At 42.5% G+C, this 26638-nt stretch overlaps 1 protein-coding gene across 4 annotated transcripts in view; it reads left to right on the top strand.

Annotated features, from left to right (window-relative positions):
• The first annotated feature begins 2235 nt into the window (after window positions 1-2235).
• Window positions 2236-26638, top strand: part of rnf180a (ring finger protein 180a) — a 146810-nt gene continuing 122407 nt past the window's right edge. For 2 of the 4 annotated variants that reach the window (XM_072570896.1, XM_072570872.1), the window contains exons 1-3: window positions 2236-2406; window positions 12140-12265; window positions 16814-16909. In XM_072570896.1, coding sequence (XP_072426997.1) covers window positions 12155-12265; window positions 16814-16909 — 207 coding nt within the window. In that variant the 5' untranslated portion in view covers window positions 2236-2406; window positions 12140-12154. Of the gene's footprint in view, window positions 2485-12139; window positions 12266-16813; window positions 16910-26638 lie in introns of all 4 variants that reach the window. The other 2 variants (XM_072570876.1, XM_072570886.1) reach the window with 2 other exon arrangements.

Here is a 26638-nt window from a genome sequence, read left to right as displayed (position 1 = left end):
TTACAGCCTGCCGGTCTCAACATTGAATTCAACAACTTCAGATGATTATTCCGTCTCGACCCCTCTGTTTTCATTCTGCTCCATAATTTTATTTCACTTATTTTATTTATCTTTTTAAATATTTTTTTCAGTTCTGTACCTCTTATTTCTTGATTGTCTCTCTTTCTCTTGCTCCCCACTCTCTCATCACCTTTTTCCTCTCCCCTGTTTTCCATTTTGCCTCTGCTTCACCCATCCCCCCCCCCCCCCCCCCAATCCCCCACGTATTTTGTCACATAGCACTGGCTTCAGCCTTGGTCATTCACAGCTCCTAATCTCCCTATAATCTCTCTATGCACTGTCATTATCACCTCTTTATTGCTACCTTTGCTTCTGGAGCCATGACTCACCTTCTCTCAGCCTTGTATAAATACCTCCCTATTTCTCCCTTTTTCTAGGTTTGACAAAGGGTCAGTTAGACTCAAAACGTCAGCTCTTTTCTCTCCTTACAGATGCTGCCAGACCTGCTGAGATTTTTCAGCATTTTCTCATTTGGATAGTTGGATTGTCCCTTGTTACTGGTGCTAAAGAGGTAGATTGTCTGTCTTTAACATTATATCCTCAGAAGATTACTTTTAGCCCCTGGACCAATCAAAGTATTTTCATGAGAATATTAGGCTGATTCCATGAACTGAAAAATGTGTTGTTGGACAGGCGCAGCAGGTCAGGCTGCATCCAAGGAGCAGGAGAATCGACGTTTCGGGCATAAGCCTTTTCTGAAGAAGGGCTTATGCCCGAAACGTCGATTCGCCTGCTCTTTGGATGCTGTCTGACCTGCTGTGTTTTTCCAGCAACACATTTTTCAGCTCTGATCTCCAGCATCTGCAGTCCTCACTTTCTCCTGATTCCATGAACTGACTTATACAAGGAATGCTTGCAAAGAAATCAGCCTGTGATATTCTGCGGGATTAGTGAATGATAGATTTATCAGGACACATCTGATGAGCTAGATACTTTGCATTTATTTGTCATCCTGAGTTTGATGCTTCAGTCTGATACTATTCCACAGAGGTCAGATTTTAGGCAATGAAGGGAGATTTTCCACTGGAGGATCCACTTTGATAAAACATTTCAGGAAATGGTGAGGGGAAGTGGGAATGCAGATTGGAGTCAGGTCTGTGAGACCATTAAGCAGTGCAGAAAAAAAGGGTCTAATGAAGAAAAAGAAGTTAGCTGGAAAATAAACTTGAAATGCTTCAGTTTAACAAGCTTATTATGAAACAGGTTTCTTGCAGTTTATTTGAAGGTTGGAGCACTTGGCATCCTGTCACCATCAATACCAGCTGTAAAAATAGAACAATATAAATAATTATCCTTTTGTTTCTTTCCCTTTATGTTGAGATGTTTTTAAACTATTTTTGTTTAAATTGTATGCTATCATTGAGGGCATAGGTGTAGAAAACTTCCTAAATCTTGTCTGATGAATCCTTAAGAAACAAAAATTGTCAGTGGCTTCCAATTTATTGAAATTCACACTTCTCCCAATATTTTTTCTTGTTTCCACAGTAAAAGTCCAAAAGCAAGACTGACTCCCTGATAAGTGAAGTATGGTCTTGAGTGTGAAGTACTCTGAAATGACATGATTTAGAGGAATACTTGATCTTTTCATTGTCTCTGGATTGCACAGAGATGGAAATAAAGTTAGGAATTGTGTAGACTGTGCTGACAATCCTTAAATCCTCACAGGATGTGAATGAGGACTGAATATTCCTGCCAGTTGATATACTGCTTGTCCTAATTCAGAATGAATGATATCGATAAGAAATATAAGGAGAAACTAAATTATGCGGCAGAATAGACAGCACACAGAGCACTCATTTTAAACTGATCGCTAACAAAATTCAGAAGCAATATGACTTAAAGAATAGGGATTAGGAAGGAGAAAATATAGAGTCAAGGGGATATTGCGAGTGGAGAATCGAGCACAGGTAAAGGGGGGGAGCTGGAGCGAGAAGGAGAAATGGTTAAAGGAGGAAAGGGCTGGAGAGAAGTGGGACAGGGATCAAGGGAAGGACAAAATGAAAAGAGGGTGAGAAGGGAGTGAAAGAGAGGGAGGAGGGTGAAACGGGGGAAAGGAGGGGGACAGAGCATGAAGGATAGACTGGGTGGTGGGGAGAAAGGGTTCGGGAGGCAGGCAGAGAGTGGGGAGGAAGGGCAGAAGGTGTGTCTCAGTGTCGGCGCCCGGAAGCTGTTCGGGGACCTTTTACGGATCATTTCCCGGAGCAGCTGGAGCTGATCCCGGACCGGGATGGGGTCGCTGGCGGAGCCGCAGTATGTTCTGGCTGTGAGCGGGGAATCCTATGCTCCTGATGTGAAACAAAGTTTTACACAAATTCGAACGAGGAGACTAGAGCTCGGATCCAGGAGGTGAATGTTAAAATTTAGCTTGAGTCAAACTTGAATCAAAAGATTTGAAACATTTTACTTCAAAGGCGCTAGATCAGTGTAAGTTGTGGGTTTATTTGATGTTGGTTCTTACTGCACCTTTTAAACTTTCTGCAGTGCCCCCCCCCCCCACACACACACACACACAGACCCTTGCTGCGGACCATTCTGGCCTAATGTTTCCAGGCGATGTTTTTCTCATGACCGTCACCCTCACCAGAGCCGCTTTCTTTTACCAATTTATTTCCATCTGTTTAAACCTGTGCTGCTCTGGAACATCTGTGTAGTGCCCCTACAAGAGACTGTGGGGCATACTCCTACTTAATGCATTACTTACAGCTGCAATCTGCTATCAGAGGACCTGAGAGAATCTCAAGCTAAAATGATGAGGCACCCTCACCATTTCAGCATTTAAAAGGTATCTGGATGGTTATACGAATAGGAAGGGTTTAGAGGGATATGGGCCAAATGCTGGCAAAGAGGACGAGATTTATCTAGGATATCTGATCGACGTGGATGAGTTGGACCAAAAGATCTGTTTCTGCCCTGTACATCTCTATTTTATGTTAAGGCCAAAGAGCACACTTACAGTTTGTTTTTTGTTAGACAGGAAATGGGCATTGCTGGCTGGCCAGGATTTATTACCCAATCCTAGTCCCTTGAGAGGGTGGTGGTGAACTGCATTCTTGAACCGCTGCAACCTACCTGCTTTAGGTTAACACACAATGCCCCTGCAGAGGCAATTCTAAGATTTTATACCAGTGACAGTAAAGGAATGCGATATGTTTCCAAGTCAGGATGGTGAAGGGCTTGGAGGGGATCTTGCAGGTGGCGGTGTTCCCATGTATCTGCTGCCCTGGTCCTTCTAGATGGAAGTGGCCATGGGTTTGAAAGGTACTGTGTGAAAAGCTTTGGTGAATTTCTGCAGTACATTTTGTAGTTGGTATACACTGTTGCGACTGTGTTGGTGGTGGAGTGAATGAATGTGATGCCAAATGAGTTGCTTTGTCCTGGAGCTGCACCTATTGCATTCCTGAGTTGTGCCTTGTAAAGGTGGACAAGCTTTGGGGAGTCAGGAGGTGAGTTATTACTGTATGATTCCCAACCTCTGACTTGCTTTTGTAGCCACGGTATTCATATGGGCTAGATTATGTTCTGGTCAGTGATAACCCCAAGATGTTAGTAGTGGGAGTCCCAGTGATAGTAATGCTATCATTGTTAAGGAGCAATGGTCAGATGCTGTCTTGTTGGATATGGTCATTTTCTGGCACTTGTGTGGTGCACATGTTACTTATAAGATAGTGAGGGCTGCAGATGCTGGAAAGTCAGAGTCAATAAAGCGTGGAGCTTGAAAAAGCAACATCAGAGCTACAGGGGAGTCGACGTTTTAGGTTGGAGCCTTTCATCAGGATTGGGGACCCAAGATTTCCATCAACACATGTTACTAATCACTTCTTATCTCAAATCTGGCTATTGTCCAGGTCTTACTGAAGAAGTACATTGATTTAACCTGAAGAGAGAAATAATAATAGGCATAAAAAGCATCAGAGCTGAGGGGCAGGTTATAGTATATGGTCTAAGTTAGGGTTTATTGTCACATATACCAATGTATCGTGAAAAGCTTTGTTTATCAGCAGTACAGGCAGATCATAGTCAATGAGAATATACAGGTCAAAAGACTTAGAAAAGGCATACAAGTTACATTGCACAGGGCCTATGCTAGGTGAGATCAACGTTAGCAAGATCAGCATTATTTGAGGCTGGAGAGTCCATTCATCAATCTAATAACAGCCGGGAAGAAGCTGTTCCTGAACCTGCTGGTGTGTGCGTTCAGGCTTCTGTATCTTCTGCCTGATAGAAGAGGTTGTAGGAGATCATTACTGGGGTATGATGGGTCTTTGATGATAGAACCCTTTCCACGGCACCCGAGGCATGTAAATGGAGTCCTTGGATGGAAGGTTGGCTTCTGTGATGGTCTGGGCTGTGCACACCATCTTCTATGTGGACTGCAGCTGCTGCAGAAGTCAGAAACAACAAAATATGGTGCTGGAAAAAGCACAGCAGGTCAGGTAGCATCTGAGGAGAAGAAAGTTGATGTTTTGGGCATAACTTTTCATCAGGGCACTGTATGATGCTGTATGTTCAATAAATAGCTGAAATACTGCTGTGGTCATTTCTTTAGTGTATGTAGACCTCTATCTAATACAGGACCAATTAGTAAGACGTAAGTAATATCAGGAAATCCAAAGTTATTTGGGCTTTTGAAATGTAATGCTTGTTGCATTTACGTAAGACCCCTATTTAATGGCTGTCTTTCCAAAATATTTCAGTGAGTAGGATTTTGGTTAAGAAGTTTTGGCAGCATCAATGGTGAGAAAACCCACAAAATGTTTTGAGTCCAGTAACCCTTTTTCAGAACTGATAAAAAAGATAAATACAGCTTTTTCCCAGTTGCTATCAGTTCTGAAGAATGGCAAAACATTTACTCTATTTTCTCTCCACAGATACTGCCAGACCTGCTGAGTTTTCCAACAATTTCTGTTTTTGTTTCAGATTTCCAACATCTGCAGTGCTCCTTTTCATTTGAGGACTTACATCAATTTTTTTTGAAGCCATCTTACTAGAATGATAATGTTTGTCATTTTATACTTAAAACATTCATGCTTTTTTTTAACCTTGAAATGCTATCTATTTTTGGATTGTTTTTAAAAATACTCAGTGTTTGACAGACTGATGTGATTGTATTTAATTTCCCTTGTTCGTGATTGAACAATGCATTTTTGATAGATACATTTCAAGAAACTCTTTGTTCATTATATTATGTACAATGACTGTTCAGAAGAGGGCCAGAGACACCAAATGTCTGATAATTTTTTTTTCCACTTTTCTAAGGAGTGCACTTTTAGTATGGTAATAAATTAGATTCTAATTCATTTAAATCTGTGGACTCATGATTGCAATCCTTTCCAGAGTAGAAATAGTTTCTCCCTTTCACCTCTGCCCTGAGCCCTCATGATTCTGAATGCCTCTATTACATCTCCTATCAACTGCCTTTCCTCCGAGGAAAATAGTCCTAACATCTCCCATCTGTTTTCCTGGATTGTGGGAAGAAACCAGACCATCCAGAGCAAATCCACGCAGACACGGGGAGAATGTGCAAACTCAAAGCAGACAGCTGTCCAAGGCTGGATTCAAACTCGGGTCCTTTTTAAATCTTTCCCCTCTCACCTTATACCTATGTCCTCTGTTTTGGACTCCCCTTCCCTCAGAAAAAGGTCTCGGCTATTCATCTTATCCGTAGCCCTCATGATTTTATAAACCTCTATTCAGCTTCTACCTATAATTCAAACCCTCCAGTCCCAGCAACATCTAGTCCCAGCTAGTGTTTTCTGTACCCCCTCAAGTTTAACAACATCCTCCCTATGGAAGGGTGACCAGAATTGTACGCAGTATTTCAAATGTGGCCTCACCAATGTCTTGTACTGCCACAACATGACCTCTCAACTATATTCAATGCACTGTCCAATAAGGATAAACATACCAAGCACCTTCAGCACTCTGTTTACCTGCCACTCCACTTTCAAGACCGAGGAATATGCACCTGTACCCCTTCGTCTCCTTGTTCGGCAACACTCCCCAGGACCCTACTCTGGTTTGCTTTATCAAAATGCAACACCTCCCATTCATCCAAATTAAATTAAACCTGTCAATTCTTTGGCTATTGGCCCAATTGAAGAAGACCCCTTCATAATCTTAGATAGCCTTCTTCACTGTCGAAAAAGCCACCAAGTTTGGTGTCAACCGCAAGCTTACTCACCATGCTTCCTAAATTCCCATCCAAATTGTTTATATAAATGATCAACAATAGCAGACCGTGGAATATCACTGGTCACAGGCCTCCAGTCTGGAAAACAACCCTTCACCACCACCTTCTGTCTCCTACCTTCAAGCTAAACTTGTATGCAATTGGCTAGTTGTTCCTGGATCCCAGATGATCTAACCTTGCTAACCAGTCTACCATGCAGAACCTTGTCGACTGCTATGCTGAAGTCCATACAGACAGCGCCTACTGCTCTGCCTTCATCAATCTTCTTTGTCACCTCTTCAAAAGTGAAGTGTTGTAGGATTTTTTTTACGTTCACTTGGCCAGATATCCAGGATTGTTTTTACTATTCAAATGGTGGGGCATGCGAGTTGCTGACTGGTCAGCATTTATTGCTCATCCCTTATTGCTCTTAAGAAGGTGGTTGTGAGCTGCTGCCTTAAACCGCTACAGTCCACCTGTTGTGAGTTGACTTACAAAGCCCTTAGGGAGTGAATTCCAGGATATTGATCCAGTGACAGTGAAGGAACATTGATATATTTCCAAGTCAGGATGGTGAGTGGCTTGGAGGGGAACTTCCAGATGTTCTCATGTATTTGATGCCGTTGACCTTCTGTTTAGGATTGCTGTTAACATGAGTTCCACTGTTACACAGAGCATGGTAAAACTATAAACAAAAACAACCAACAATTGGGTGAAGAAAAGAAAATTCTCATATTGTGACTGCTTTTTAAGTGTTGGTAGTTGCTCATCTCTGAGGGGATTGCATGTTAATGAAATGTAAATGGCTCATTCAAAATTGCTTGAAGACCATACTTTGCCTGAAATTAGCAAAGCCTTTTAAGTTACTAATTGCAGGGTAAGTATTTTTTGAGCTGCCCAAAATAGTTTCTGCTCTTAATATGTTATAAGTGACGTCTTTGTAATTGACTCATGGTAATGGCAAATGGTTTATGCCATCTGTCCAGAGCTGCTGCCCTGCTAAGCGTGGACAGTTTAAGTGGTAGGGGTTGTAATGGATAGCAGTGATCATTAAACAGGAATGTGATATGTCCCATCATTGCATGGTTATTTTGGTTTGATTGACATTTCTCTATCCAGAAGCCTGCTAATTCTGCAGGCTGTTGATCCTTCGTTTAGTCACTTGTATTTTCATTTCCCTATTCTGCTTGAAGAATTTGCAAGCTGGGCATCGCTTTCTATAGAGAATCATTGAACTACTCAGGAAAAGACTCCTAGAATGCAAATATTTTTATTTCACAAAAAAATTAAATTTACAAAGTGGGGAGTAGTGGATATTAGATTACTTACAGCGTGGAAACAGGCCCTTCGGCCCAACAAGTCCACACCGCCCCGCCGAAGCGTAACCCACCCATACCCCTACATCTACATTTACCCCTTTACCTAACACTACGGGCAATTTAGCATGGCCAGTTCACCTGACCTGCACATCTTTGGACTGTGGGAGGAAACCGGAGCACCCGGAGGAAACCCACGCAGACACGGGGAGAACGTGCAAACTCCACACAGTCAGTTACCTGAGTCAGGAATTGAACCCGGGTCTCTGGCGCTGTGAGGCAGCAGTGCTAACCACTGTGCCACCGTGCCGCCCATATCTTGGGAAGTTTTGGCTGGTGTGCACAAGAAAGGGAAGAAAGTGATAGCAAAGAGGACCATGAGCTTTTAGCACTTATTTATTTGAAGGTGCAAAAGTCTATCTATGTAATATCATAATGATTGCTAATTGCAGAATTGCTTCTTTAGTGATTGCTGTTATGTATATTTAATATCTGCTGTTCTCTGGAATTCTATTCTATGTGCTATTCAGATTCTAGACCATTTGCAATCTGTTTTGTCATTACCTTGTTGTCACTACTAGATAATTTTCTCTACTTGCATTTCTTGATCTGGCTATTGAGTCACATTCCCGCCTCAGGCGACTGACTGTGTGGAGTTTGCACATTCTCCCTGTGTCTCCTCCGGGTTTCCTCCGGGTGCTCCGGTTTCCTCCCACAGTCCAAAGATGTGCAGGTCAGGTGAATTGGCCATGCTAAATTGCCCGTAGTGTTAGGTGAAGGGGTAAATGTAGATGTAGGGGTATGGGTGGGTTACGCTTCGGCGGGGCGGTGTGGACTTGTTGGGCCGAAGGGCCTGTTTCCACACTAAGTAATCTAATCTAATCTAAAAAAAGTGATTGATAAAGTTGTGATACTAAAGGCATCAAGGGATGTGGAGAGAAAACAGGAATACAGCATTGTGATAGAGCATCTACTATGATATATTGAATGGCAGAGCAAGTTTGAAGAACTAAAAAGCATATACATCGAGTCATGCAGCATGAAAACAGACTATTTGATCAGCTTGGCGAAAGTGAGGACTGCAGATGCTGGAGATTAGAGTGGTGCTGGAAAAGCACAGCAGGTCAGGCAGCATCCGAGGAGCAGGAAATTCGATGTTTCAGGCTGGAGTCCTGCATCAGGAATGAGGCTGGAAGCCTTGGGGGTGGAGAGATAAATGGGAGGGGGTGGGACTGGGGAGCAGGTAGTTGAGAGTGCAATAAAGTGGATGGAGGAAGGGGTAACTTTACTGTGAATTCTCTTGCAAGGATGCCTACCTTGAAGAGGTTCTCCTCTCTTTACAAGGTTCTCAGTGAGTCTCTCTCTCACTGCAACCCCCAGGTCGTCTCCTCTGCCCTGAAGCTCTTCATTCCACCTGTCAATCTTCCTTCCCACCTATCCACTCCACCATCCTCTCCGACCAATCACCTTCATCCCCACCTCCATCCACCTTTTGTACTCTCAACTAACTTCTCCCCAGTCCCACCCCCTCCCATTTATCTCTCCACTCCCCGAGGCTTCCTGATGAAGGGCTCCTGCCAGAAACATTGATTTTCCTGCTCCTCGGATGCTGCCTGACCTGCTGTGCTTTTCCAGCACCACTCTAAATTTGGTCAACTTGTCTATGCTGACCAAGTTTTACAAACTAAACTAGTCCCATTTCCCTGCATTTAGCCCATATTGCTCTAAACCTTTCCTAGTCATGTACCTGTCCAAATATGTTTTAAACATTATAACTGTATCTGCATCTATCACTTCCTTTGGCAGCTCATTCCACATACCTCTGTGTGGAACAAGTTGCCCCTCACTTTCCTTCTAAACTTGCTTCTCTCACCTTAAAATTATGCCTGTCCCAAGTTTCTACAATTCTGTTTGATCCGATCTGTGGTCCTCCTGTTGCTTTACTAATTTTTGCATTTAAGTTGCTTATTACAATTATTCCAATTTTATTTTTTAATTGCATTCTTGGGATGTGAGCATTGTCGTCTGGGCTAGTATTTTTGCCAATCCTTAATTGTCCTGGAGAAGATGGTAGCACTTAACAAAAAACTACTACTACAAAGGAATCGATTCTAATCAGAGGCAAACAAAACTATGGATTGTCAGCCTGTATCATGACTGGCTGAAACTGTAACTCCATTTTAAACCCCTACACACATACAAACACACACACACACGCTAAAGACAGACATAGACAAGCAAACAAACATTGATACTGTGGTTGGTGAAATAAATGCTGGGGATACATAATCAGTATCACGAGTCCACTGGATCCAATGAGGTGTTCTTTTTGCTGCCCATGACCTCCTATTTTCTGATCTCCATATTTCCAGATTCTTTCAATTCTTTAGGAAAGATACGCGTTGTTGGTACATTAATTGTGAAGTTTTTGATTCACTGGTTAGAAGCAATAGCTTGCAGCAACGAGTGGAAGAGAATATGTAGTTGCCTTCCAGGCTTTAGTTACTTGAGAGAGAGAGGGAGAGAGAGAGAGAGAGAGAGAGACTCCTTGTCTATTGTCATAGAGTCATATCCCAACCCAATCTAGTCCCACCTGTCAGCACCCGACCTATATCACTCCAAACTATTCCTATTCATATACCCATCCAGGTACCTTTTAAATGTTGCAATTGTACTAGCTTTCACCACTTCCTGTGGTAGCTCATTCCATACATGTACCACCCTCTGCATGAAAAAGTTGCCCCTTAGGTCACTTTTATATCTTTCCCCTCTCACCCTAAACTTATGCCCTCTAGTTCTGGTCTTCCTCACCCCAGGGAAGATACTTTGTCTAATTGTCCTATCCATGCCCCTCATGATTTTATAAACCTCCGATGCTCCAGGGAAAACAGCCCCAGCCTATTCAACCTCTCCCTATATCTCAAATTCTCCAACCCTGGCAATGTCCTTTTAAATCTTTTCTGAACCCTTTCAGGTTTCACAACATCCTTCTGAAAAGAAGGAGACCAGAATTGCACACAGTATTCCAACAGTGGCCTAACCAATGTCCTGTATAGCCACATCATGTCCTCCCAACTCCTGTACTCAATACTCTGCCCAATAAAGGAAAGCATACCAAACACCATCTTCACTATCCTATCTACCGCCACTCTATTTTCAAAGAGCTACGAACCTGCACTCCAAGGTCTCCTTGTTCAGCAACACTCCCTAGGACCTTACCATTAAGTGTATAAGTCCTGCTAAGATTTGCTTTCCCAAAATGCAGCATTTCACATTTATCTAAATTAAACTCTATCTGCCACTTCTCAGCCCATTGGTGCATCTGATCAAGATCCTGTTGTAATCTGAGGTAACCTTCCTCGCTGTCCACTACACCACCAATTTTGGTGTCATCTGCAAACTTACTAACTATACCTCTTCTGTTCACATCCAAATTATTTATATAAATGACAAAAAGTAGTGGACCCAGCACTGATCCTTGTGGCACTCCACTGGTCACAGGCCTCCAGTCTGAAAAACAACCCCCCACCACCACCCTCTGTCTTCTACCTTTGAGCCAGTTCTCTATCCAAATGGCTAGTTCTCCCTGTATTCTACGAGATCTAGTCTTGCTAACCAGTCTCCCATGGGGAACTTTGTCGAATGCCTTACTGAAGTCCATTTAGATCACGTCCACCGCTCTGCCCTCATTCTTCCTTCGATACTGGGTCCAAAATTGCTCAAATCTGGTCCGACCAGAACCTTATACACTCTCAGCAGAATATCCCTGCTTTTGTACAGAGGAACCTCGATTTATCTGAATGACACGGGCGGGAAGTATTTTGTTCAGATTATCGAACGCTGGATAATACAGTTTAGCCAACCTTTGGGACCTTGCGATCTTGATGCATAATCCAAAATTCAGATAATCAAATGCCAGATAATCTAGGTTCCTCTGTATTCTAGCCCTCTCGAGGTGAATGCCAACATTGTCTTTGCCTTCCTAACTACCAACTGAACCTGCATGTTAACCTTTAGAGAATTTTGAACTAGGATTCCCAAGTCCTTTTGTGCTTCAGATTTCCCAAGCCTTTCCCCATTTAGAAAATAGTATATGCCTCTGTCCTTCCTACTAAAATGCATAACCTCACACTTTCCCACATTGTTTTCCATCTGCCATTTCTTTTTCCATTCTCCGAGCTTGTCCAAGGGCTTCTGCAGTCTCCCCCATTTCCTCATCACCACTTCTCCTCCAACTTTGGGTTATCTGCAAACTTAGCAACAATGCTTTCAGTTTCTTCATCCAGATTATTAAAGTATAACATTAATAGCTGTGGTCCCAACACTGAATTCTGCAGAACTTTAGTAACCAGCTGCCATTCTGTAAAGCAACCCTTTATCTCTGCTCTCTGCCATCTGTCAGTTCTATATACATGCTACTACCTTACCCCTAACACCATGGATGGACATTTATCTTATTTAGCAGCCTCCCGTGCAGCACTTTTATCAATGGTCTCTGGAAATCCAAATAGATCATGTCCTCAAACTTGTGGTTGAATTCATTATAAATTTATTGGCTACTCCATTTGGGTATCTTGTGATAATTTTCATACAGGTAAATAAGGATTCAATGGGTATTCACATAATGGAAGGATTTCTACGATGCTGGAAATGCCGAAGATTTGTGCTGGATGCTCATAGTTTATCCCCTTCTCAATGGATGCAACCTTCAACATTACAGGTAAAGTACAAATTTGATCATTCTGTTACAATGTATATGCCCCCTCAATCGTGAAATAAAGATTGGATTCAGCGATGCACTTGGTTCCTGTGACTTTTGTAGCCGGCTTTATATTTTAAACTCTATTAAATTCAACAACTGCATCACTTATATGATTAAGCGTGGAAAATTTGACTTCAGTAAAAATCCAACTGATCATTGTATGAACAGTTTAAGACATTTCAGAGAAAAATATAATGAAAGAAACACTTTGCTAATCTGCAATATTTTAATTCCTCGGTTTTTTTTGTTAAGTCTTCTGAAGCTATCATCAAAACTGCATGAAATAATTGTTGACACAAAATTGTATTCATTAATATATATTCAGTAGATCATAAAATTAATACCTGTTTGTTGGTTAAAATATAGTTGCTATAGTTTGGTCTTCAAGGGTTTCCTTTTAACATTTAACTTAACGGAACCTGTGGAAAACGTATAGTACTTGCAAATTTAGAAATGTTCCAGAATAAAGTGGATAAATCCCCAGGACCTGATCAGGTGTACCCGAGAACTCTGTGGGAAGCTAGAAAAGTGATCACTGGGCCTCTTGCTGAGATATTTGTATCATCGATAGTCACAGGTGAGGTGCCGGAAGACTGGAGATTGGCAAACATGGTGCCACTGTTTAAGAAGGGTGGTAAAGACAAGCCAGGGAACTATAGACCAATGAGCCTGACCTCGGTGGTGGGCAAGTTGTTGGAGGGAATCCTGAGGGACAGGACGTACATGTATTTGGAAAGGCAAGGACTGATTCGGGATAGTCAACATGGCTCTGTGTGTGGGAAATCATGTCTCACAAACTTGATTGAGTTTTTTGAAGAAGGAGCAAAGAAGATTGATGAGGGCAGAGCAGTTGATGTGATCTATGTGGAATTCAGTAAGGTGTTCGACAAGGTTCCCCATGGGAGACTGATTAGCAAGGTTAAATCTCATGGGATACAGGGAGAAATAGCCATTTGGATGCAGAACTGGCTCAAAGGTAGAAGACAGAGGGTGGTGGTGGAGGGTTGTTTTTCAGACTGGAGGCCTGTGACCAGTGGATTGCCACAAGGCTTGGTGCTGGGCCCTCTACTTTTTGTCATTTACATAAATGATTTGGATGCGAGCATAAGAGGTACAGTTGGTAAGTTTGCAGATGACACCAAAATTGGAGGTGTAGTGGACATCGAAGAGGGTGACCTCAGATTACAACAGGATCTGGACCAGATGGGCCAATGGGCTGAGAAGTGGCAGATGGAGTTTAATTCAGGTAAATGTGAGGTGCTGAATTTTGGGAAAGCAAATCTTAGCAGGACTTATGCACTTAATGGTAAGGTCCTAGAGAGTGTTGCTGAACAAGGAGACCTTGGAGTGCAGGCTCATAGCTCCTTGAAAGTGGAGTCACAGGGAGATAGGATAATGAAGAAGACGTTTGGTATGCTTTCCTGTATTGGTCAGAGTATTGAGTACAGTAGTTGGGAGGTCATGTTGCGGCTGTACAGGACATTAGTGAGGCCACTGTTGGAATATTGCATGCAATTCTGGTCTCTTTCCTATCGGAAAGATGTTGTGAAACTTGAAAGGGTTCAGAAAAGGATGTTGCCAGGGTTGGAGGATCTGAGCTACAAGGAGAGGCTGAACAGGCTGGGGCTGTTTTCCTTGGAGCGTGGGAGGCTGAGGGGGTGACCTTATAGAGTTTTACAAAATTATGAGGAGCATGAATAGGATAAATAGGCAAAGTTTTTTCCCTGGGGTCAGGGAGTCCAGAACTAGAGGGCATAGGTTTAGGATGAGAGGGGAAAGATATAAAAGAGATCTAAGGGGCAACTTTTTCACGCAGAGGGTGGTACACGTATGGAATGAGCTGCCAGAGATGTGGTGGAGGCTGGTACAATTGCGACATTTAAGAGGCGTTTGGATGGGTATATGAATAGGAAGAGTTTGGAGGGATGTGCGCCGGGTGCTGGCAGGTGGGACTAGATTGGGTTGGGATATCTGGTCGGCATGGACGGGTTGGACCGAAGGGTCTGTTTCCATTCTGCACATCTCTATGACACTATAACCGTTTCCTATAGACTCTGAAGAAGAGTAAAGCCATTTTATGATCCTAAAAGTTTTGCAACAGTAAATGCCAGTATCATTGGAGATGACTGTATGTGGCAAAATAAGTGTATTTGGCTCTGATGATGCAGGTGTTGGATGGACACCAATATCTGATATAGAGTGGTGAAAGCAACATGGCTGCAAATTTTGATCATCAATTAGATTTTGAGTTGGCGATGCTGTATGCTTGTGCATTCCTCAAGGTCACCTGGAACTATTTTTTAGATCAGTAGATTTGATTATCATTGTGACAGCTTAGGCTGCTTTCTGTATAGGCCTACTGAGTCCTTGCACTGATTAGTTCTCTCTTCCTCCTTCTGGTAAAGCCTGACATGCTAACCATCATCTTCCCACAACAGCTAGGAATAAGGAGGATTCTTTTTCCCCTCAGTGGGTCTTTGGAAATGGAGACATCAAATGTATTTAAAGTAAAAACAAGGAATGCAGGAGGTTATTGGGGGTAAGAGGGAATGTAGAGTTGAGGCCCAAACCAGATCAACTGTGATTTTGTTTAATGGTGGAATTGACTTGAGGAGCCAGATGGCTGAATCCTCTTAACCTGTATGCTATATGTAAAATAAGACTTTCAGACTAAATCTCTCTTCTACCACATGCTCACCCACTAAACAAACAGAGCTTTTTCCTTTTCCCTGATAGATTGTCTGTCTGTCTATCTGTCTCCAGTTATCAGGCTGCACCACCTATCTTTGGATATTTCACACCCCAGAGAAAGCCCTTTCCAGGTTTGACAATTTCCCCAAAGGATTGGAGTGGGGAAGGGGGTTTCTAAACTCCTCTGGGTTCCTAAAAAGATGAATTAAAGTATTTAAGAGCTTTTTAATATCCTGACTCTGCAAAGGTTTGGTCTCTTCCCACGGCCAGGTGGCTTTCAGCTACTGTCTGCCTCAAACCAGCTGCAGGCAGGTGAGGACCATGTTGGGCAAGTACCATCACACAGGAAAAGTTGAAAAAGACAAGTGTTCCTCCTTCTCTGAGATTAAAGGCTTTTAAGTTAGTCCATGACAGATCACAGGAGGATTCTTTATTGAGGGTTTTGCTAGTTTGGAGACTCATCACCTTCCTGGCATCAGGTGGCCATAAGAGGTGTTTGGACTTCACCTGAGCACCAGAAAGGTTATATCTGAAAATGGGTGGCTGCACCCTCAACAGCCCAGGTCAATGGAGTTATGAAACAGCAGCCTGCAAGGAAGTGTGCAGCGCTGGGCTTCAAGGCAGATGACATGAAAAGAGAAGGAAATACTGCCATAAGCACAGGTTAGGTTGCCTGGACATGTTTGAGAACCAGTGCCAAAATGAGATTGTGACTCTTTAGGCTGATAGTCACTGATGTCTGTGCACTCATCAGTGTAGCTCTGCTGCCTCAGAGACAGCTGCACACTGGTGACAGATGCTCTATACTGATGTTGGACAACATGAGCTGGGCAGCTCAGTGGTTAGCACTGCTGCTTCATAGTATCAGGGACCTAGGTTCAGTTCCAGTCTCAGGCAACTGTCTGTGTGGAGTTGGCACATTCTCCCCAGTGTGTATGGGTTTCCTCCTAGGTGCTCCGGCTTCCTTCCACAGTCCAAAGATGTGCAGGTTAGGTGGATTAACTGTGCTAAATTGCCCATAGTGTCCAGGGATGTTTAGGCTAGGTGGGTTAACCATGGGAAAGGCATCATTGTAGGGATAGGGTGGGATGTGCTTTGGAGGATTGGTGTGGAGTTGATGGCCAAATGGCCTGCTTGCACACTAGAGATTCTATAATTTTATGAACATATCAAGCTCACAAGTTCAAGGGGTATTGGCGTCAGTGCATATATCTATTAGGTAGTGCCCTGCTCAAGTCTAAGGGTCTTAGCCACTGTGATCAGATGTTCTGCCAGAGAGGTACAGACCTTGAGGATGGTGAGATCCTGGAAGGGAACAGCTCACTAGGAGAAGAGCAGAAAGTGAAAGAATGGGAGGAATTGGAGCAGAGGGAGATTGGTCTGAACAGAAAGATCTCCTTACTCTATAATGGGTGAGCTCCGTTTGGCAATTCTTTGGGAGGAAGACCTCTTCCCCTCCCACACGGTTACCAGGCCTTCAGCTTCTGTCTGACAACATACCTCTCTGTCAGACTTTGGCACAAACTCTCTCCTTTAGGACAATTTGCTGGCTCTCTCTGGGCTGCCTTTGGTGTCTGAAACCTGTCTCCTAATCAAACAGGAAACCCATCTCTAGATCAGGAAAATCCAAGCTTCACTCTGTTTCCCACTAGAGGCAGGAATCTGACAAAAAACAGTCTTGTTTTCTGTTTCCATGACAAAATCTAGCTCTGACTAGTTCTTCTAAGCTACAATGGAGTACGTTTGTTCTCTTTTATATAAAGTGCCTTGAGGAGGTTATATTTCTTTAACAAATCCTGTTGTCCTTGATTTTAGAATGCTGCTGAGGAATCTGCTGGGCAAAACAGTTGCATGGTTTGGCATCTGAATGTAGAGGCTCTTCCCTCCTGGATAACAAAAGAAATAGAGAAGGTAAAAATTACTGAATTAAAAACAGGAAACGCTGTAAGTCCATAACCTATGACCCCTTGGAGGAGTGGTTGCTGTTTTCATTGCCAGCTTACATCTAAATTAGGTCCAGGGTTTTTCTTCTTAAGTTATTGAATTATTTATTATTAAAAATTTGGATTCAGAATTAAATCAAGAAACGTTATAATTAGGCTAGTAACAGAAAATGATTTTGATTTATATGCTACTTTCTCCTCCCAACTATGGCATAAACATATTGTCCATCTTTTTACACCAGTCTTTCCGAAATAAAACTGTTGTAATGTCATTTACAGGATTCAGGTTGTATTGTAGTCTTGACTGACATTTGTACCCAAACATAAGACCTAAGTTTTAACATGCCTTGCAGCCACATTGAGGTTGTGCTGTACTTGGATCTCTGTGAAGCAAGATTTGGAATTCTCATCATTTCTCATTTAACACCTAATATAGGATAGGTTCACTGGCTGATCAAGGTTTAGAAATGTTCAGGAAATCGGTTTGGGCTTCCTGTGTAAATTAATACTGCAAGAGTGGCAACTTATGAACTGTTGTCTCCATATCAGGAATTAAAACTCTAGACGTAGAGATTGTGCTTATGATAAGAGCGAATGATACTCTTAGACAACACACACATTAGGAAGACTGCATGAAACTTGATTTTACAACTACTGGTTATTTTCCCTTCCTTTTTTTGTAAATATATTTATTAGCAAAATGATTTTAACTTTACAAACATATAAAATTATTGAAAAATACAATCAATAACAAATATCAGTATAATAAAAATAAAAAAAACACAAGTTACAATATAACTACTAACCTACCCTATAATACAAAACAAACCCTAACACTGAGAAAGCAACAGCAAAAAAAAAGCAAAAGAAACCAAAAAAAACCACAAAATACAGAACAGCTATGCTCGCTGCAAAGCTCCCAAACAAAGGGACGGGAGCATTGTATATATACCCGGATTAACTCGGGAGACTCCCTCCAAGGCCCAGGGCTTGACAAATCTAACCATCCTGGTTAAACAAACTCCACAGTTAAGATAACTGACAAATCTATATCCAAATAACTCAAGTAGGGCTGCCATGTGTTATAAAAATGGTCTGTTGTGTGGTGCATCATGTTTGTAAAAAAGTCCAAGGGAATGTGCTCCATAATTAATTTCTGCCATCCCAGCAAGCCTGGCGGGTTCTCAGACACCCAATTCATCAGAATATTCTTCCGTGCACAGTATGCAAGAATAGTTTCTTCCCATGCCTGTCTAAAGATGGTCAATTCGGTAGACCTAAGAGGGAGATATCAGGTCTACTTTGACTTCAGTCCTCAATACCCTCCCTATCTCTCCCGCCACAGCGCTCCAATAAACACTGAGTCTGTGGCATATCCAGAAGCAGTGGGTAAGAGTACCTACACTTATTTTACATTTGAGGCACATTGAAGACACCTCTTTTTAAACTTTGCCAGACGGTCTGGTGCCAGATGAGCCCTGTGCAGAACTTTTAACTGTGTAGTGCATGTCCTATTACAGATTGAGATCTTTTGAGTATTCTCCCATGTTTCAGAAGAGATCTCCACTCCTAGCTCCTGCTCCCAGACCTCACATAACCGGTTAGTATCCTGCGAGGCCCTGCCACCCAACAGGCGATAGAGGGCACTAACCGAAAGGGTGCTTGTGGAATGTAACAACAACCTCTCTGTATTGGGCTTCTAGGCCTTAGTGAGGAACGTTATCTTCTGGATAAAATCCCTAACCTGAAAAAACAGAAAAGATCTCTACTGGGCAACCCGTATTTGTGGCTCAGTTGCTCAAAAGACATCATAACCTCCCCCTCAAACAAGTCTCCCAAACCAGAAACTCCGCTCGCTGCCCATACTTAGAACCCTGAGTCCATCATCCCTGGTCAGAACCCTGGCATGCCAACTATAGGTGTAAGTCGCGAAGTCTTGGATAAACAACCCTCACTCTGATGCATCGCCCTCCAAGCCTTGGCTGTACTAATGACAATGGGGTTCCGGCAGTGGTCCATAACTGTCCTCATCTTATCCATGAACAACAGGTTAATAAGAGGGCACTTTGCCTGGGAGGCCTCAATATCCAGCCTTATTGAGTTTAGATCGTTACCTACCCAATCACTGACAAAAGAGAGCAGGGAACTCAACTGATACCTCCTAATGTCTGGGAAATCAACTCCTCTCCCTCCTTGATGAGGGGCCGCTCACAATGCCAGACAAAGGAACCAAACCACCTCAAGTTTCCACAGCGTTGACCTGGGAAACATTATAGGAAGCATATGCATGGGATAAAGCAAACGAGGAAGGACATTCATCTCAATGAGAGATATTCGGCCCAGCTATAAAATTGGAAGAGCCTTCCATCTCTGGAGATCTCGCCTAATATTGTCGAGCAAGTGAGCAAAGTTAGTCCGAAATAACAGATCAAACTTGGGGCTAATAAAAATGCCTAGGTATTGGAACCCTGCCCGTGACCACTTAAAAGGGAACTTAGGGCCACCTTCAACTTCTGGCACATCCTTAAGGTTCCCCAAAGGCATAGCCTCCAATTTTGCAAAGTTAATCTTATATCCTGAAATAGCCCCAAATGAATTGATACATTGTATGAAATGGGGTACAGAGGTCATCGGGTTCGATAAAAACAGAAGGACATCATCCGTATACAGTGTAATCTTGTGTGCTCTCGATCCCTCTTCCAGAGCGGTTATGTGGATGTTCTGGGGAATGGTCTCTGCGAGCGGCTCTATCACCAACATAAACAATAACGGTGAGAGGGGGCAGCCTTGCCGACGACCTCTACCAATCCTAAAATTCCCAGACTTCACCCCGTTGGTGATGACAGTGGCCAGAGGGTGGCAATATAAAACCTCCACCCACCGAGCAAAGACCCCACCCAACCCAAACTGTTCTAAGACATAAAAAAGATACGGCCATTCCACCTGGTCAAATGCTTTCTCTGTATCTAAGGAAATCACCAACCCCTGAATCAATCATTGCTGACAAACTTGGACCATATTCAGCAACCTTCTAATATTATTTGAGGATCTATGACCCCTTAACAGCCTGTCTGGTCCTCTTTAATAATATGGGGCAACACTCTTTCCGATCTCAGCGCCAGGATCTTGGACAGAATCTTGAAATCAGAATTTATTAGAGCAATGGGCCTGTATGAAGCACAATCCTCAGGAACCTTCCCCTTCTTAAGAATTAAGGAAATGTTAGCTTCTCTCAAAGATGGTGGTAGGCATTCATGCATATAGGAGTGATTGTACATCTCCAACATCGGCCCTGACAGAATCCCTATAAACTCCTTATAAAACTCACCCGGGAGACCATCAGGGTCAGGCGCTTTCCCACTCTGAAGTTGCCTAGCTGCCTCCTGTATTTCCTGAACTGTCAAGGGGGCATTAAGGAGAGAGGCCTGTTCCAAGATTACCCCTGGGAGGTCCAAGTTCTTAAAAAAGGTCTCCATTTTAGCCCTCCTGTCTTCGCAACCTTCAGACTAATACATTTCAGAGTAAAACCTCCGAAAAGCCTCATGAATCCTTTCAGCATCGGATGTAAGGACCCTGGCGCTGTCTCTGATTGTAGTAATGGATTGGGGAGCATGCTTTTTCCTAGTCAGGTACACTAAATACTTCCCTGGCCTATCCCTGTACTCGAACAGCCTTTGTCGAGCAAAAGCAAGTTCTTTCTTTGCGTTTTGAGTCAGTATTGAGTTCAAGGCAGCCTGGAGGACCGTGATCTGCTGTAGCTTAGTCATCGAAGGCTGTGTAAAATGTGCTGCCTCAGCAGCTTTCAACCGCGTCTCAAGTAGACACTGCTGTTCCTCCTTCTGCCGTTTCCACCTAGTTGAATAGGCAATAGCTAATCCCCTAGCAAAGGCCTTAGCAGTCTCCCATAGCATAGATGGACTACTAGCCATGCCTGAGTTGGTAGGCAAGAATTCCTGAAACTCCTTCAAAAAGTATTCCACAAATTTGGAATCCTTAAGGAGAAAAGGGTCCAAATGCCAGTGCCTCACACCTAGCCCTTCAGTCTTGGCCTTAACCTCCAAATATACTGCCGCATGATCAGAGATAGCTATGTTCCCAATTTTACAACCCATAATCGAATCCAGAAGGGCCGAGGGAGCCAGAAGGAAGTCCGTCCTCGTGGGGCATTTATGTGGGTTTGAAAAAAAGGTGAAGTCCCTGCCAGTAGGGTGAAGACATCTCTAAATATCTACCAGCCCCAACTCCTCGCATAAGTCAACCACCTGCTTGGCCTGCGAAGAAATAGTTGGGGGCCCACAAGGCATCCTGTCCACTGTTGGATCCAAAAGACAATTAAAATCCCACCCTTTTATAATGTATCGTGTTCCAAAAGCACTCAACTTAGAGAAAGCACTAATCAAAAATTTGAGGGGATGCGCTGGAGGACAGTAGACCTTTTAAAAAGCCATATTCCTCCCCATGTATCAGGGCTTTAAGTATCACAAACTGTCCTTGCTCATCTTTCACCTGCTCTAATAATGTGAATGGAAGATTCCTCTGGAAGTACCACTACTCCCCTACCTTTCGTAGTAAAGGATGAAAAGAATACCCAGTCATAATCCCCCTGTTGTAATTTCAGGTGTTCCCCATCATCAAGATGGGTTTCCTGCAACAAAGCGATATTAACCCTTTCCCTCTTAAGGCTAGAAAACACTTTTTTCCTTTTAACAGGCGAATGACTTCCATTAATGTTCCAGGTGCACCATTTAATAAAACACTTAGCCATATCCCCTTTCAGACACCCTTGAACCCCTGGGAGGGAGAACCCTGCTTACAAAGCGCCGAGCATAAGTAAATAAAGACTCAAACAGTCGAAGAACTATATATACAAAAACTACTCTAATAACTATAAACAATTAATACTACCAAACAACTACAAAGAAAACCAACTATAAAACCTTGAATGGAACACTCTTCCCCCTGCCTTTAGGGGGCACTCACCCTACCCATCCCCTCTTTCACAGCTCCTTCAAATCTGGACTATGCCCCAGCCTTAGGCCAGAAAAAATAACAAAGAGATGATCCTTAAATTAACAGAAAAAAGACAAAGTCAGGATGAGCGCTCCACCCATCCCTGGCTTCATGTTACCAGTACTTGTGACTAAAAGAGAAATAGAATAAACAAAAATAAAGGGGGAGAGACAACAAAGAACATCCACATAATTTCCCATCTGAAAATCCAGTTAGTAAAAAAAAAGGAACAATTTATTCCAAGGTCTTTTCCCCCCTTTTCAAAAAGGAATTATTAGTGAGAAAGAAAGGAATAAAAAAAAGGAAGAGAAAACATGGGGAAAGATAGAAAAGAGAACAAACATTAACCGTATTCTTCAGGCCAATCTGTCTATATTAAAGTGTCTACAAAGTTTTTAGCTTTATCCACTGAGTCAAATGAGTCCTCGTGGCTAAAATGAAGCAATGCATGGTATCTTATGGAGTACTGAATGCCCAGGTTCCTCAGCCTCTTTTTAACTTCATCGAAGGAATTACAGCTGCAGAGAAATCCTGGAAAAACATGATTTTTGACCTCTTGTACAGCGGTGCCAGTGGATCTTTTCCTAGGGATCTGGAAGCTTCTATGACTTTTTGCTTGTCCTTATATGAGTGGAAGTGCACTAGAATCGAGTAGGGGTGCTGCACTGGGCCTGACCTGTGCACTGTAACCCGATACGCCCTTTCAATCTGCAACCTGCTGGACTTAATGTGAAGGCCCAAAACCTTCGGCAGCCAGCTTTCAAAGAAGCTGACTGGCTGCTCACCTTCCTCACCTTCAGGGAGCCCGACAATTTGGAGATTTATCCTCCGACCTTGATTTTCGAGGTCGTCAATGTGGTTTCGCAAGGCCCGCACCTCTTGCTTCAGATCCTGGATCCGACTGGATGAGGAGTCCATCGCAGCTTCCGAGGCCTTAGTTCGACCCTCCACCTCCTCCAGCCTCTCCCAGAGGCCCTGGATCTCCTGCTCGTGCTTCTGCAGCATGAATGCGATAGGTTGAACCTGGGCACAAATCTCCTCATGGAACTCCTCAATCGCAGCCGCAACTTTCAAGGTAAGTCTCTCCATCGCCACAGCCAGTTCCTGTGAGTCTGTCGGGTCCCCGGGGGGTTCAGGAGAGGCTGCTGTTGCTGCAGTCTATGGTGTTGGTAGGTGCTGCAGGGGAGTGTCCTCCCTGCTGCTGGTTTTCCTTTTGACATCCTTCCCACTCCCAAGTATTAACAAAGGTGTGTTCTGTAAGATTTTAAGCTAATAATTCCACCACATAAGTTGGCCAGGGATGGCAAAAAACACCAGTATGCCTTGGCTGTTAGGCAGAGCTATCCACAGCAGTTCTACAGAATCGCCACCATCTTGCCGAGTCCATTTTCCCTTCCTTTAATAATCTCACTTTTTAATCTGACAGCTAAAAGGCTACATCTTCTCTCATCCTTCACCTTTTCTATTACTTTACACTAAATTACATCTGCTTGGCATTCCATGTAAGATATAATAACAAATGTACACAAGACGGAGTCATAGAGGCATACAGTATGGAAACATACCCTTGTCAAACAGCTATAAGGCTATACAAGATATAAAAATGATGGTGTGATATGATAATAGTGCAACCTTTCAAACCAAAACACAACAACAGATTATTGATATCCTCTGAAATCTCAAAACATTTAATTTTAAATACCAAGAGCACAACGTGGTCTTGTGAACATGGAGCTCATTTCTATCGTCCCAATTGAACCTAGTGGTGTAAATGAGGTACTGCTGCTAATGAAAAAAAGTATAGTAAAACTAGGTGTGCTCTTTATAACCATTTTATTCTCAGTATCTCTCCCTATGATGCTAAGTGTATTTCTGCGTGTCGGTCATAGTGAATGTCAACAGACCAAAGCGCTACTACTTCCTAACCAATAGATCTGTTGTCTAACTTGGAAAGGGCTGGGAAAAATACTTTTGAAAATACTGTTTGACAGCAGTGTTTAGTTAATTATCATTGATTTGGTAACCCTCTTGATATTGAATAATGAAAACCAAAAGCACAATGTGGAATACTGGCTGAGCATTTTAGAAAAGGTAAATTTATATCTCAACATGGCAATTTGTGAAGCTGAATTTAGCCAGTCAGATTGACTTGCCTGCTACCATGCTTACCAATCAGTCTACATGTAACTCAAATTCTAATCTACAAGGTTGACTATTAGTCCCCAAGAGCAATGAGCATATGCAGCATAAATTGGACAACATCTTTTTGAGAGAATCCTTGAGTGAAGATGATCCACTGTATAATAGTGCTTTTATACAGTCTATAGGGACAGAATTAAATATTCACTCCATATTTTCCAGTCTCAGTTAATGGTACAAATGTGATACATGGAAAGGGAAGAGGTGAGGATTTTTCACAAGAAAGTTGGGGGAGAAGGATGAGAGGCTATTTCAAACGTAGTAGGTCGGTCTTTTATGAAATGATTAACAAACAAGCTGACCAAGCTTTTCAACTAAGCAATGGTCAGGAAATGTCAGATAGTGGGGGAAAATCCTGCAAAAATGGAATAAAAGCAAATAGGTAAACAATGCCAGTAGAAAGGATTTTGCATGTTTAGTGATTTTCAATGTCTAAATATAAAAATAAATTGTAATTTGTAACAATGAAAGTGGACTAGAAGAAGACATTGATGTATCAGCAGGATGCAGCCAAAGTGATTAAGTTGCACATTTTATAAAGTAGATAGCAAGTACCAATTTTACTATTTTTGTACTGCCTTTTGTTGCCGTGCTTATTTTGATAATTGAAGAGGGACTGTTAACCTGTGTTTCAGTTTTGTCTTTTAACAATAAAAGTTCTTTCATTCCACACCGTACTAATTTCAAAAGCAGTTAAAACGCATTTTTCTTAACAACTGAAGTTTTGCTATGTTATATTCAGGAAATGAAGATGTTTCATACATTTGCCTTTTATTGGTCAGTGCATTGAGCATAGGAGTTGGGATATCGTGTTGTGGCTCTACAGAATATTGGTTAGTCACTTTTGGAATACTGCATTCAATTCTGGTCCCCCTGCAATAGGAAGGATGTTGTGGAACTTGAAAGGGTGCAGGAAAGACTTAAAGGATTTTGCTAGGGTTGGACGGTTTGACCTATTAGGAGAGGCTGAATAGGCTGGGGACTGTTTTCTTGGAGCTTCAGCGGATGAGGAGTGACCTTGTAGAGGTTTATAAAATCATGAGGAGCATGGATAGGATAAATAGACAAAATCTTTTCTCCAGGATAGAGGAGTCCAAAACCAGAGGGTACCATGTAAAAGGGACCTAAGGGGCATCTTTTTTACACACAGGGTGGTGCGTGTATAGAACAATCTGCCAGAGGTAGTGGTGAAAGCTGGTACAATTACAACATTTAAAAGACATCTGGATGGCTATATGAAGAGGAATATAGGCCAAATGCTGGCAAATGGAACTAGATTAACTTAGAATAGTTGGTCAGCACGGTCTGTTTCCGTGCTGTACTACTTGGACTCTTAATGCTAAATCATTAATGTAAGGATTTGATTTTATAAAAAAGCTATAAGCTGCTGTTTGAGAAGTTTTGATCATGTCAGCTTAAATTATTTTACCTTCAATATAACTTCGTTCCTTGTAAGGAATCTTCCTTCTACCAACATTTGTCATCCCCTTCGCGCCGATGTGCGATAGGGTTAGTCACCATACATAGGAAAACTGAGTGCAAATGTCTTTTAAATAATTAGATAGGAAGGACAGCAATGCTAAATGGGTAGACTGTGTGCTGTTGTGTTATGCAAAATGGACTTAGTAACCCAATTCTTCATCAGAGACTCACAGTTCCTTGCTGCATGTCTGTGTGTTTACAGAAAGTGTCTAGCTGACATAGGTGGGTTACAGCTCTGGAGTCAATAATATAACCATTGAAAAGTTATTGCACAGAAGGAGGCCATTCAGTCCATTATGTCTATGCAGTAAATAAAAAGCCGGCTAGTCTATGCCACCTTTTGCCTCAAGTACCAAACTGGGCAGCAGATTCCAGACACCCACTATCCTCTGGCTGGAAAGGTTTTTTTCTCATGTCCCCTCTACCAATCACTTTAAATCTGTATTCTCAGATAATCTATGTCTCTGTTATTCTATCCAAGCCCCTTATTTATTTGCCACCTCAACCTGCTCCAATCTTTCCTCACACCTGCAATTTTAATGCCATGGCAATATTGTAAATCTCTTCTCGTGCGTTTATAGCAATTATGTCTTTCCTCTAATGTGGTGACCAGAACTGTACATAAAACTCCAGCTGTGACCTACCTAACCAGCATCTTATTTAGTTCCAGCATTACTTCCCTGCTCTTGTTTTTAGTTCCTTATTTCATAGTTCCAGTGACAGAAAGCATCCAGTTACTTCCTTCAACTTGTTTGCCTATCCTGCCACCTTCAGGGACCTGGAGACATACACGCCAAGGTCTTTCACTTCATCTACTCCTCTCAGTACCCTCCCATTTATTATCTAATTTCTGTTTGGTTTGCCCTTCCCAAATGCATAGCTTTGCGATCTTTGGGTTGTATTCCACTTGCCACCCTCTGCCCACTCAATCAAACACTGATGTCTTCCAACAGTCAACATTTATTGCCTTCACTCTCAAGTACCTGTCCCAATCTTTATGTCATCT

Source organism: Chiloscyllium punctatum, chromosome 1 (assembly GCF_047496795.1).
Source record: "Chiloscyllium punctatum isolate Juve2018m chromosome 1, sChiPun1.3, whole genome shotgun sequence".
In the NCBI taxonomy this organism is placed as follows: Eukaryota; Metazoa; Chordata; class Chondrichthyes; order Orectolobiformes; family Hemiscylliidae; genus Chiloscyllium; species Chiloscyllium punctatum.
Note: the sequence above shows the minus strand (reverse complement) of the source record. Positions and strands in the feature narration are given on the sequence as shown.